Source organism: Trachemys scripta, chromosome 19 (genome assembly GCF_013100865.1).
Source record: "Trachemys scripta elegans isolate TJP31775 chromosome 19, CAS_Tse_1.0, whole genome shotgun sequence".
NCBI classification, from domain to species: Eukaryota; Metazoa; Chordata; order Testudines; family Emydidae; genus Trachemys; species Trachemys scripta.
In genome coordinates this window covers 20,149,763-20,162,865 of record NC_048316.1, presented here as the reverse complement: position 1 = coordinate 20,162,865, position 13,103 = coordinate 20,149,763, and the positions used below count along the sequence as shown (strand labels likewise).

The 13,103-nt window shown below is 42.1% G+C and overlaps 1 protein-coding gene across 1 annotated transcript in view; it reads right to left on the bottom strand.

The window, feature by feature from the left end:
- Nucleotides 1-204: 204 nt before the first annotated feature.
- ZMYND12 (zinc finger MYND-type containing 12) overlaps nt 205-13,103 on the bottom strand; it is a 31,980-nt gene continuing 19,081 nt past the window's right edge. Inside the window, exons 3-6 of the mRNA XM_034753675.1 lie at nt 11,265-11,387; nt 9,768-9,888; nt 4,415-4,560; nt 205-456 (exon numbers count right to left, since the gene is read on the bottom strand). Of these exons, the coding sequence (XP_034609566.1) occupies nt 337-456; nt 4,415-4,560; nt 9,768-9,888; nt 11,265-11,387 (510 nt within the window). The 3' untranslated portion in view covers nt 205-336. The remainder of the gene's footprint in view (nt 457-4,414; nt 4,561-9,767; nt 9,889-11,264; nt 11,388-13,103) is intronic.

Below are 13,103 nucleotides of genomic sequence, written 5' to 3'. Positions count from 1 at the left end.
CCACTGAAATACACTGTACTAAGAGCTTTTCAGAGGGACAGCATGGAGAAATGGTAGCATGTTTTGCTTGTTCATAGTATCGGGTACACATCTGTTTTATAGTTGTTAACCCTGTTTTGATCGTATTCTCATTTCCTACTCTGCTACATTGTTATACATTACCACCATCCATATAAAATCAAATCGGCTACAATAAACTAAAACTGGCATAAAGTGTAATTTTAATAAAAGCAAACAAATATACAGAGACTGTTTCTAGACAGGTGATAGCAGGCAAAAGTATGACGTTCATAATGCCATCTAGTTGAAAAGATAAAGAGGTGAAGAAACTGGACCCTATTTTGTGTAGCAAAGTTTGGATTTAATCAATTTTAATAGACTATGAATAGCTTCTGATGCATCTTGGTTTGGCAGCTGTTTGGCTATTAGAAAAGCTTTCATCCCAAGTTCATGAGCCTGAAACGACATTTAAAAAAATATACAAAATAATTGCCATGAAATAGTGACACCGCCTTTTCTCACGAGGGTAGGAAAACTATAGACAGGATCTTAGGAATTGCCATACTGGGTCAGAGCCGAGGCTCTTCTAGTCCATTATCCTGTTTCAGAGAGCAGCCAGCACACAAGCGGCTTCGGAGAAAGCTGTAAGAAACCTCCCAGTGGGCAAGTATTGAATAACGTGCCCATAGGAGAAGTTTCTTCGCGATCCCATTGGTTAATGGGTGGCTTATGCTATGAAGCAGGAGGGTTCAGATCCCTTCTAAAATCAGAGGGCCAAACTTTCTGCTGAGGTAAACTGGGACATGGACATCAACTTCAATAGCGCTGAGCTGCTTTTCATCAGTGGACAATGTAGTTGATATATTGTTATGTACTAACATTATGAATCCCGTCCAATAGAGCTGTAGATGTTCTCAGTATCTTTATCAGTGTCCAATCCTTGATTTCTGCAGAAATCTTGGCCCCAATGCTATCATAGGGCAATAAGTTCCATAGGCTAATTTTGCATTGTGTAAAAAAACATTTCCTTTTCTAAGCTTTAAACGTGTGGCCTTTCAATTCCATTGAGTTGAGTGTGCCTTTGTTTCATCGAGTCGTAAATGTTAAGGCCAGAAAACCGGCAGATCATCTAGTCTGACCTTCTACATAACACAGCCCAGAGAATTTCACCCCTGCACTGAGCCCAATAACTTGTGTTTGGCTAAAGTAGCTTCCAGAAAAGCCTCCCGTCTTGATCTGAAGACATCAAGCAAGATGGAGAATCCATCATTTCCTCTGATAGTTTGTTCCAATGGTTAATCTCCCTCACTGTTAAAAAATTGTGCCTTATATTTAATTTGAATGTGTGACTTTAATTCATAGAATCATAGAATATCAGAGTTGGAAGGGACCTCAAGAGGTCATCTAGTCCAACCCCCTGCTCAAAGCAGGACCAATTCCCAGCTAAATCATCCCAGCCAGGGCTTTGTCAAGCCGGGCCTTAAAAACCTCCAAGGAAGGAGACTCTACCACCTCCCTAGGTAACGCATTCCAGTGTTTCACCACCCTCCTAGTGAAATAGTTTTTCCTGATATCCAACCTGGACCTCCCCCACTGCAACTTGAGACCATTGCTCCTTGTTCTGTCATCTGCCACCACTGAGAACAGCCGAGCTCCATCCTCTTTGGAACCCCCCTTCAGGTAGTTGAAGGCTGCTATCAAATCCCCCCTCATTCTTCTCTTCTGGAGACTAAACAATCCCAGTTCTCTCAGCCTCTCCTCATAAGTCATGTGCTCCAGACCCCTAATCATTTTTGTTGCCCTCCGCTGGACTCTTTCCAATTTTTCCACATCCTTCTTGTAGTGTGGGGACCAAAACTGGACACAGTATTCCAGATGAGGCCTCACCAATGTCGAATAAAGGGGAACGATCACGTTCCTCGATCTGCTGGCAATGCCCCTACTTATACAGCCCAAAATGCCGTTAGCCTTCTTGGCAACAAGAGCACACTGTTGACTCATATCCAGCTTCTCGTCCACTGTGACCCCTAGGTCCTTTTCAGCAGAACTGCTACCTAGCCATTCGGTCCCTAGTCTGTAGCAGTGCATGGGATTCTTCCGTCCTAAGTGCAAGACTCTGCACTTGTCCTTGTTGAACCTCATCAGGTTTTTTTCTGCCCAATCCTCTAATTTGTCTAGGTCCCTCTGTATCCGATCCCTACCCTCTAGTGTATCTACCACGCCTCCTAGTTTAGTGTCATCTGCAAACTTGCTGAGAGTGCAGTCCACACCATCCTCCAGATCATTAATAAAGATATTAAACAAAACCGGCCCCAGGACCGACCCTTGGGGCACTCCACTTGAAACCGGCTGCCAACTAGACATGGAGCCATTGATCACTACCCGTTGAGCCCGACGATCTAGCCAGCTTTCTATCCACCTTACAGTCCATTCATCCAGCCCATACTTCTTTAACTTGGTGGCAAGAATACTGTGGGAGACCGTATCAAAAGCTTTGCTAAAGTCAAGAAATAACACATCCACTGCTTTCCCCTCATCCACAGAGCCAGTTATCTCATCATAATTGCCAGCTATTGCTTCTTGTTCTGCCTTTCTCTGCTAGACCGAAGAGCCCAGCAGTACCTGATATTTTCTCCCCGTGAAGGTATTTATACAGTAATCAAGTCACTTGTTTATCTATACTGACTGAGCTCTTTAAAGGCATTTATTTCTCAAATAACTTCTGTGGCTCTTTTCTGCACTCGCTCCACTTTTTCAACAACCTTTTAAAGATCTGAGATATCAGAACTGTACCCAGTATTCCAATATTGGGCTCATGAATGCTGTATGCAGAGGTGAACCCTACTACTACTACTATAACCAAAGATTGCATTGACCCTTTTTGCCACAGCATTGCACTGGGAGCTCATGTTGATTTGTTTGTCCACTATGACCCCTAAGTCCTTTTCAGAGTCACTGCTTTCTAAGATACAGTCCCCTATTCTGTATGTTTAGCCTACATTCTTTGTAACCAGTTGCATGACCTCACATTTAGCAGTATTAAAACATTTTGTTTGAATGGGCCCAGCTCACCAAGATTGTTCTGTATGACTGCCATGTCCTCATCGTTTACCACTCCATCAATCTCTGTATCATAATCACAAATTATGATTCCCCAAATACAACTACTTTTCTGGATCTATCAGTTAGTCAGTTCTCAATCCATTTAACATTTGCTTCATTTATACTGTATCATGCACATTTTTTAATCAAAATGTCATGCAGTGCTAAAACAAACATCTTAAAAAGTCTTTGTTCTTTTTACATTCTTTTTACATTACATTACATTCTCTATTTGTTATTTTGCATAACCCTACCATCTGACTTCCTCTCCAAACTAAACATTCACAGTTGTTTCCATCTCCGTTCATAAGGAAGTCTTACCCATCTCTAATTTTCAACTTGTACAACCTTAACTCTGCCCCCTTGGTTGTAAATATTCTGATACAGTCTTGAATAACAGGATCACATACTGTTACTGTCACTTGACCTCATCCTGATGCACAAATGACACCAACCTTATCAGTAATACACCCCAGCCTCACTCATGCACAAAAGCCAAGACTTTTACAAGTGATTGTTGATTTTGGATGCCAAACTTGAGTCAAATTAAAGGGGTCTGGTTTTTAGATAGGCATTGCTCAGCACTTTCCAAAAATCAATCCCCTTTAAAATATCGATGCCCAAAAATAGAGGCACCTTGACACATTTGAAAATATTAACCCTTTGCTCTCAAATACACTAGTGCAAATTCAAAATTGACTTCAGCGGACTGAATGAATCCACATTCACACCATGATAACTGCAAAAACAATGGCCCAAAATCAGGCACTCATATGTAGAACCCTTGTCTCATTCACTGCACAACATCCAACTTGTGTCCTGAATGACCAAAAGAGGTATCTAATCATGCAATTAAGACTGTACTGTAATGCATCTGCACAAAGGCACAGAGTCTAAACTGTATAAGGAACTTTAACTTGCCATTACCTGACTTTTGAGTACTTTGCTTTGTAACCTTAACATCGTATTTTTAAATTTAATTTCCTAGGTATTTAAAATTAATAAATAAATACACCTCTACCTCGACATAACGCTGTCCTTGGGAGCCAAAAAATCTTACTGCGTTATAGGAGAAACCGTGTTATATTGAACTTGCTTTGATCTGCCGGAATGCGCAGCCCCGCCCCCCCGGAGCGCTGCTTTACTGCGTTATATCTGAATTCGTGTTTTATCGGGTCACGTTATATCGAGGTAGCGGTGTACTGGAATGTGGCTATATTTGCTAGAAAGCAGTAGAATACTGTTTTCCATGAATTATGCATTGTCCGAGGCATTTAATTAAAAACAAAAACAATCACTCGGTCGAACTTGCCTTTGGTAAATCCAAGATCAAGTAATGAAGCATTGCGAGAGCATGTACAACGCTGGCAGTTTTAGCAGGTTGTTGCTTTGGTGCCTGTTCTTTGATATCTAATATTGCGTTCAGTACTTGACTTGCTTCGGCTTGCTGAGCTTCATCTACATTGAGAATGAAACATTTAAGATGGATGGATAGCATACAAGATAATGTTCTACTAAAACAAGCTACCTATCTGTTCTATTTAGGCATTTATACCTCACATCACACTGATATCTGATTTCCATACAAATTCTAAAAGTAAGCCTATTAAAATCTCTATCTTTTCACCCTCAAATGGCAAGTTTGCTGTTTCAGCCTCTTCTCTGATGTGCGTCACAAGTCAATATCTAGATTATTCAGTCATTTAACTGCTGCATCATCAAGGATAGCAAGATGCTGCAATCTACCCTCTAATCTTCTTATTGTGCACTTCTCCACACGTTTGACCGTCTGCATCGCTGCCCCGCAGTCATGCTGCGAAGACTGGGCTACGTAAAATTTCTGCACTGTGGCAGTCACTCTTGCCATTCCAGTCAGCAGCCTGTTAAGCCTAGTTCAAGATCTACATCCCAGGTTGCAAAGGGTGGGTGTAAATTGGAGCTTCTGAAATTCGTCTGCATGTCTGTCTCACTATCCCAAAATTGCTGCCACTCTATAAGAACATAACTGTCACCCTGATGTGCTGTTGTGCCAATATTGGCACTGGGCCGGCACCACTGGACATGAATGCATGAACGGCCACTGCAAAAGGATTTTGACCAAGTTAGTTGTGGCAAGTCAGCAGGAACTGCAGGTGCAGGGGTTTTCTTCTGTAAGTGGGCCGATCTTTTTATAGGATGTCTGTGTTTCTTATTGAATCATTGTCAGTCTTGTGTGCATGAGGCTGTTTTCAATCTATCATAGCCCCCCAGGCAGTTTTAAGGGTAATGACATTGGGTCAAAGTTTTGAGGGAACTATATGAACCAACACATATAAATTAGATGTTAATGTGTGGCTAAGGCAACCGCTAACAATACAGGTGGCTGTATTCAGCTCTGAATCAACGAGATGTATATGCCAACTTCTGCCCCAAACCGCAGCACAATATTCTGCTAGAGCAAATACCAGCACCAGGACTGAGGTTCATAAAACATCTGCCTCTGCTCCCCAGGAGGCTCCTGCTAGCTTCTGGATCAAGGTAGTGCAGGCGGTGATCTCTTTCTTTAAGTGTTCTAGATGGGAACCGGTATGTCAGATTATGGTCCAGTTTGACTCCTAAATAAGTGACAACTGGCTGAAAGGGAGTGGAAAATCATCAGCACAGACTGTAAGGGGTTGATTGGCCAGACAATTGTTCAAAAGGAAAGTTGCAGCCACCATATTAGACTAACTTAAAGTCTCCACTAACAATGGTAAATGGCCAGCGCATTCATGTCTTGGCTGAGTGATCCTTCGATACCATGTAGATGGTTACCCACATTAGCAAGACAGATGTCATCTGCATGTAAGCAGAGTCAGGATGAGCTCTACCCTGACATCTGGTGGTGAATTATGGTGAGTGTGGAAAAGAACTCCAGGGGCTGATCTTGTTTGCATAGGCACACCCACTCGCCTGGCATGAAACAACAGCAACTCAAAGTGGTTACTTTGGCTGGTGTGGGATCCCCAGTTTCTCTGTTATTGGGGCAGGAAGAATAAAGATTTGTTACCCTGATTCTGTGAATCAAGGCCAGTGGAACTGTTGTATGACAGAAAGACTGAGTGAGTACTTCACCATTACCTAAGTAGCACTTGCTTGACAAGGGGCATGGGTTACAAAACCCAGTGAATTGAAAGAGGATAGGTATTTATACCTGAGGGTATGGGCCCCCTCTGAGGGCTTGAAACACCCATTGCACCACCTCCTCTCTCCACTGTTTAATGTCAGAGCTAACTTTGATTCCATTAGGAGTCTAGTTACAGGCTGCTGAACTGAATTCACTTTGGGCCAATGGTGCACCAGTACTGGGACTCCCCTACTATGAGCTGAAATTGCTAAGAGCTGAAATCACAAAAGAGCTAAAGTTATTAAGAGCTGAGATCACCGAGTGCTGTGTTAACTAGTGGGGGAGCCTGAAGCTATATTGCTAAGCAGCTGGCCCAAGGAACGGTGAGCGGGGCTGTTTGAGGGGACAGGTCAGTGAGCAGAGTGGAGCAGTTCGTGGGACGGCAGGAAGTGGACTGCCTCGTGGTGAAGGCTGTGGCGGAACCCCACGGAGAGACGGCCGGCCTCGGATCATGTAAGATGCCCCTTAACACCCTGCATGCCCCCCCTTTTACTCTGGTGCCGCACTGACCAGGGACAGAGACTTCGGGGTTTGTTGGACTTTTGGGACTTTGGGTGGTTGCTGGACCCAAGAGACTTTGGGGGTGTTGGACTTTGGGGACTCTGGGTGACTTTTGGGTTGCTGGATTCAAGAACCAAAGGGAAAGGACACAGCCCAATTTGCTGGGGTGGGTTTTTTGCTCATGGTTTGTGTTATGAATCCTGTTTGTGGTGTTTTTCCAATTTAATGCTGATGTCGTTTACCTCATGTTATTAAACATTTTCTGCTACACTCAGACTCCGTGCTTGCGAGAGGAGAAGTATTGCCTCTTAGAGGCACCCAGGGGGTGGTATGTAATTGTCCCAGGTCACTGGGTGGGGGCTTGAGTCGGTTTTGCATTGCGTTATTGAAACGGAACCCCTAGATACAGAACCCGGCCCTTGTTGCTGCCAACTTAGATGGGCTGAAAGGTTACATGCGTATATGTACTTATTGATCTTAGCTGTTGATAAGTTGTAAGTAGATATGTTGAAAAGGAAAGAAGGTAGAATGGAACCTTTTGGGAGTCTGTTACAGAGAAGCTTAAGCCAACTGACTGTTTCCAGTTTGCACGGTGAAGCTCCGATTCGTTATCATTTCCACGATGAACCACACCATGGGCTTACAGGGAAAAGTTTGCAACAACCTGACAGCCCCACATGCCAGACATGGTCACACGCAGCTGACAGGTCAACCATAACGGCACCAACTTTTTTAAAAGCATTTTCAATGTCTGGTGTTAGGCGAATGACTTGATCTTGGGTACATCATCCTGATCTGAAACCAGCCTGAACAAAGGGTAATTGTGGTTTGATAACCTCGCTGATGTGCATCAGAATCAGTTTTTTTATAAGTGTGTATCTGACACACAGGAGAGAGATGGGTCGATAGCTCTAGGGATCTCCCAGTGGTTTTCCTCATTTCAGAATTGCTACAACCTTTGCTCTGGGCCAGATTTTTGGGATGCAGTTGTCTTGGAAAACATCGGATGAGGAACTAAAGCTGCCAGCTTTTGGCTTTCAGGCCTTGGTGAAGTAGGAACTTGATATGGATATAAATTATAATCTAGGCCTGGAGCCTTTCCTATTTACATAAGTTTAATGACCTGGTCAAGCTCTTTGTCTGAAAAAGGAGCCATCAGGTTTGAATCCACACTAGGAGCCTGTCATCTCTCTGTAACCTCAGTTTTGATCACACAGATGAAAGATTTATTCAGATTCTGTGCACGGTCATTAGCTACTAGCTGGAATGCAACAGCATTTGCAGTGACTGAAAACTCCTTTTTGCTGAGACTGAAATCTCCAAAAAGTCTTTTTATGGTCTGCCAGGCTTTCCGGCTAAAATGAATTAAGTCCATCTTTGTGCCTGTCTCTCTCCGTCGATTGTGCCTGGTTTGATCCAGCAGTTGAATTAGTTACTTGCTTCTATTAAAGGCCTCCTGTTCATTACCGGGAGAGTACACTTCCTGACAAAGCTAACTGCCTCTGATGACCACTGTTGGTGATAGCCTCCAGGGATCTTTTTCTTAGCAGCTGCCTGAACTAATTTGCAGAAAATTTGGTAGGAGTCATTTATATTGGCTCGACATTACAAGTCCAATTCAGCCATCTCACTAATAGATGTCTCTAGTTCTGCTTGAAAGACCTCCTACCAGGCATTCCGAAAATACCACTCGGCCTTCTGTAGGCTGTTTGTTACTGATCTCCACAGGCCTGGGGTGATCAAGAATGGCCAAGGCTAAGACTTTGGATAAGCTTCAAGCATCTTCCACTCTACGACTGCTGGCAGCACTTGCCTGGAAGATGAAAAGATGATGTTGAGTGAAGAGACTGTTGCCCATCTGCTATGTGAAACATGGAGGTTGGGTTTGGGTTTTACAGGAGTGGTAGGTCAGTGACTGAGGCCCACTCCATTAGACTCTCTCTCTCTCTCTCTGTTGTTGTCAGGATATCCCCAATTGACATGGCAAGAACTGAAGTTGCCACAATAGATGATTGTGGTGGAACACTGGTGATGGAGTGCGTCTCCTGAAGCAAGATGACATGTGCCTTCAAGGTGTGTAAAATGCAGCACCTTGAGAACTGGCCCTGGAATAGAGTTTGCAGTGCTGGCCCTGAAAGGGGCCCTGTTGGAGGATGGCTCTTTAGGGCTGATTGTCACTTAGAATGCAAACCTGTGTTCTGCATTTTGTCTGCTTTCGTTTCACTTTTGCTATCCACAGGGGATACCATGAGAAGTCAATAGACATGTTTCAGCTTCTAAGAAGTTGCACTATAGAAGTGATTTATACTGCTACACATCATTTTACTGTCCGTCCTGAAACAGCAAATCTTACATTACTGTGATTATTGAAGCTGGCAACATGCAGCAACTTCTTAGTGCGAGATTTATGCAATAGTTTAGATAAATGGAAGTAATGTCACACAAACAGAGTGAAACATCATCCTGTCCTCTCTGATAATATTCACAGAATCATAGCCATTGGAGATGGAAAAGACAAGATAGGGCATCTACTCTGTCTTGTCTCCCAACAGTGCAGGACTGTTCCATATAAAGCAGTACATTTGCTATCACTTCATTTATATAATGGGGCTTCCACAACCCCTGTTCTGAGACTATTATACAGATTAATATATGCTACTTCCAGAACATACTTGTTCATAGGGTTCTACTGGTTAAGGAGATAAGGGGCCATACACGTACCTCAACAGGCTGAAACTTCACTTTAGTGAGTTTCAACTTAAATAAGAAAAATGTAAATAACTGAAAATGTTTCAATGGAAACTAATTTCTGAAAGATAGTGGCATCAGAATCTCAATTCTTAAAGCTAATGGCTCAGAGACCCCACTGGATTTGATCTATAGAAATGTCAGACTCCCAAGACTCATACAAAAGTAAACAGTGGACAGGACTAGAGAACATTCTATGGCTCCTTCCCTTCAAACTATTCTGTGTTCTATGAATAATAATAATAATAATAATGCTGAAAACTGGATTTACTCAGAGGTTCTTCACTGATTTCCTCTTCTTCAGACAATATATTAATTTCTGCTGGAGACGTGAGAGTTTGTGATTGGACTCGAATCAGTCTACTGAAATGGGCATGCCAGATATCAGTTACCTATTGAGAAGGAAAGAGAATTAAGATACAAAATTATATTACACAATATTTAAAAAGGGCATGCGTTTTGCCCTTTCCTTTTGCTCATTTTCCAGTACATTGCTCAGTACAGTCTTAAATGATTCAAGTGACTGGGCCACCACTGATTATTCCATGTTCTACCAGATCTCATCATGATGAATTTTTTTTTCAAATGTTCAGTTTAAACTTTGCTCAGTTCAATTCTATTCTCCTAAGCCCATCTTCCCTGGCCAAGGCGCTCATTAGATCCATCTTCCCTAGCTGTGGGACTGTTTAACCACAATGCAAATGTATTAGTAGCAAAATTGGTTTTTATAGCAGGGTTTGGCTGAGCTATATAGACAGGTGGGGAACGAAGAGTGTTAACTCCATGTTTAAAATAATGTTTGAGGCTAGGTGATCTCAAGAATATATTTTAAATACAGGATTAACATGATTTGGCCCCATAAACCGGTAAAATTGTTAGCAATTTGCTTTGCTTTGACTGTTTGAACCATTTTTAAAGCCAGTTCTAAAGCCAGTGAAGACTGGAACAATCTAAATGATTCTTGTCCTTGATGTCTATGGTAAAGCTGTGAAAAAATTCACTAAGAAGCCTTCACCATCTCATAATCTGCTGGAGTTTGTTAACACTACAACTGCACTCCTGCAAGGAAGTAGGCTTGCAGGATCCAGTCCTAGGGAACAGGCAGCATCTGTCACCCAACAAGTTACCAGTACAACCCTCAATGTTGCTCTAAAGCTTGGGTTATAAAATGTCTTCACTGAGTTTCATTTTTACGATTAAATAAAGTAGGTTACTGTACTGAACAAAATGTGGGATACGATTCTGGGATCACAACTACATAGATTCTCAATGCAAGACATACTGACTCAACATATTCAACTGTACATTTTAAAATGTATTTAAATTATAAAAGTGAATAATAACCTTACTCCTTAAGAAAAATTACTGCAAATTCAAATATAAATGTTTAAAAGGTCTATGTTTACATCTTTTTTTTAAATCTGATTTTTTTTTAATTGATCTTTCTCTATCCTGGTTGTAACTCAGAGAAATATTTGAATAAGAAGTAGCTTACTTTCATGCTAATAATAATGTCTTGTTTTAAGTCCTGACTCAGCAGAGAACTGAAGCACGTACATAACTTTAGCACGTGAGCAGTCCCATTAGCTGCAATGGGACACAAAGTTAAACACATATTAAAAGTGTTTGCAAGATTGGGGCCTAAAGTGGCACTTTCACACTTGGCCCAGGGCCATTATAACATTAAGGGGAGTCGGTAACACACAAACATTGAGAATAACCTCAAGAGAACTTGTAAATATCAGATACATTTACTGGTGCTACGAACCTCAGTGTATAGTGAGTCTGCAATGTCCATCTTGTTCTGACGAAAGAACACATTAGCCATGTGGAAATAACCTCCAGATGTACTAATGTCATGTGTTCCAAATGCACAACTGGCAAAGTAAATCTGAAATATATATTAAAATATAATCATATAAACTTAATATTCACATCAAAATAAGTTTGGGGCTAGGTTTATTAACTTGAAGATTAGCAATATTTTATTTATTTCTTCTATTTTCCACCCAATATTAGATGCAAAATTAATTATATTTAATTCCAAGTTTAAAATGTTGCACCAAAACCATGCAGATTCTCCCTTCTCCCACAAAGGACTGAAAACCTCCCTCATGTCCCTAGCTAGGAATACTCCTGGTCCAGAGGCATAGAGATGGCAAAGTTGGTTCCTAAGCATCCCTGAACAGGGGCTGAGCGGAGACATCGCCACAGCATGCTGCACTCTAGCTATCTTCAACTGCTATTTGGTTCTTAAGGAACTCGAGCCAGATGGCAAGGAGTAGAGCAGCCACTAGGCAGCTTTAGCATGCACCAGGAACAGGCAGAGAATAGAGGGCCATTACTGACTCCCTGACAGGCCCCCAGGTTGGGGAGGCCCAATGGAAACTGGATACAGCAGAGACTCTCCCCCATTATGCTTACAGACTAAATATACATGGCTGCGGTTTATAACTGCCAGGACCTGATTTTAGTCACCTCATGTCCTCATTGACAACCGTGCAAAGTGGGTGTGAAATGTTCTCAAATGAGGATAGTAATGGACCAGTGTAAATTACAACACTGCACACACACAAGATATAACACAGTGGTAAATGTGAGTCAATATCCCTGAAATTAATAAGAACAAAACTATTGGATGGAGAGAAAGAAAGGTTACTTAGTAACTATATCAGAGGGGTAGCCGTGTTAGTCTGAATCTGTAAAAAGCAACAGAGGGTCCTGTGGCACCTTTGAGACTAACAGAAGTATTGGGAGCATAAGCTTTCGTGGGTAAGAACCTCACTTCTTCAGATTCTATTCAAGATCTCAGTCCTTATTGTCAAGAGGGGAAATCCTGCCCTGTTGAAGTCAATGGCAAGACTCTCCTTGACTTCAGTGGAGCCAGGGTTTCACCCAAAGTGCTTAACGATCTGGGCCTGGAACACGTGACCGGTAAATAAACTAAATCTGCAAGATGAGGATCATTGTTGACAGCTCTGTTCCTGTGGCACAATGAAACTGTCTAAATGCCAAATAAATTCTAAATAAATAATAATACCCTGATGGCAAAGCTGATTTCTAGATGAGATGGCACTTTCCCAGGGTCTAGTCGAAGACTGTTTAACAAACCCTCCACAGGATCTAACAACCATCACAAACTTTGCAACTTTCCCTTTCCTAGTTCAACATGCACTTCTTTGAGTTGGACTTTACTAATAAAAATAGAGCACAGTCAGGGCCGGTGCAAGGATATTTTGTGCCCTAGGCGAAACTTCCACCTTGCGCCCCCTCTCCTCCCCCACCCCCACTACCTCCGAAAACAAGTAAACTTAGCATTATAAACAGCCTGTCAGAATGGGTAAGGGCTTTGTAATGTTTCTTTTTTACCTTTAAGGCGTTTCAGTTGTTTGCCATTGCCTCTGATGGTGTCCCATTCAAAGTCTTACTATTGTGCAAAGCTAAACAATTGAGCCTTGCATTGCATCACCAGCCAGGTTAGGCAGGGTGACAAATCCCCCTTGCCCCTGGTGACTAATTTCTACTCCAAGTCTATAAAGCAGACTTTTAAGGTAAATACTTGACAACAGTAGACAAACTAAAAACTATATTTAAAACACAATTTCCT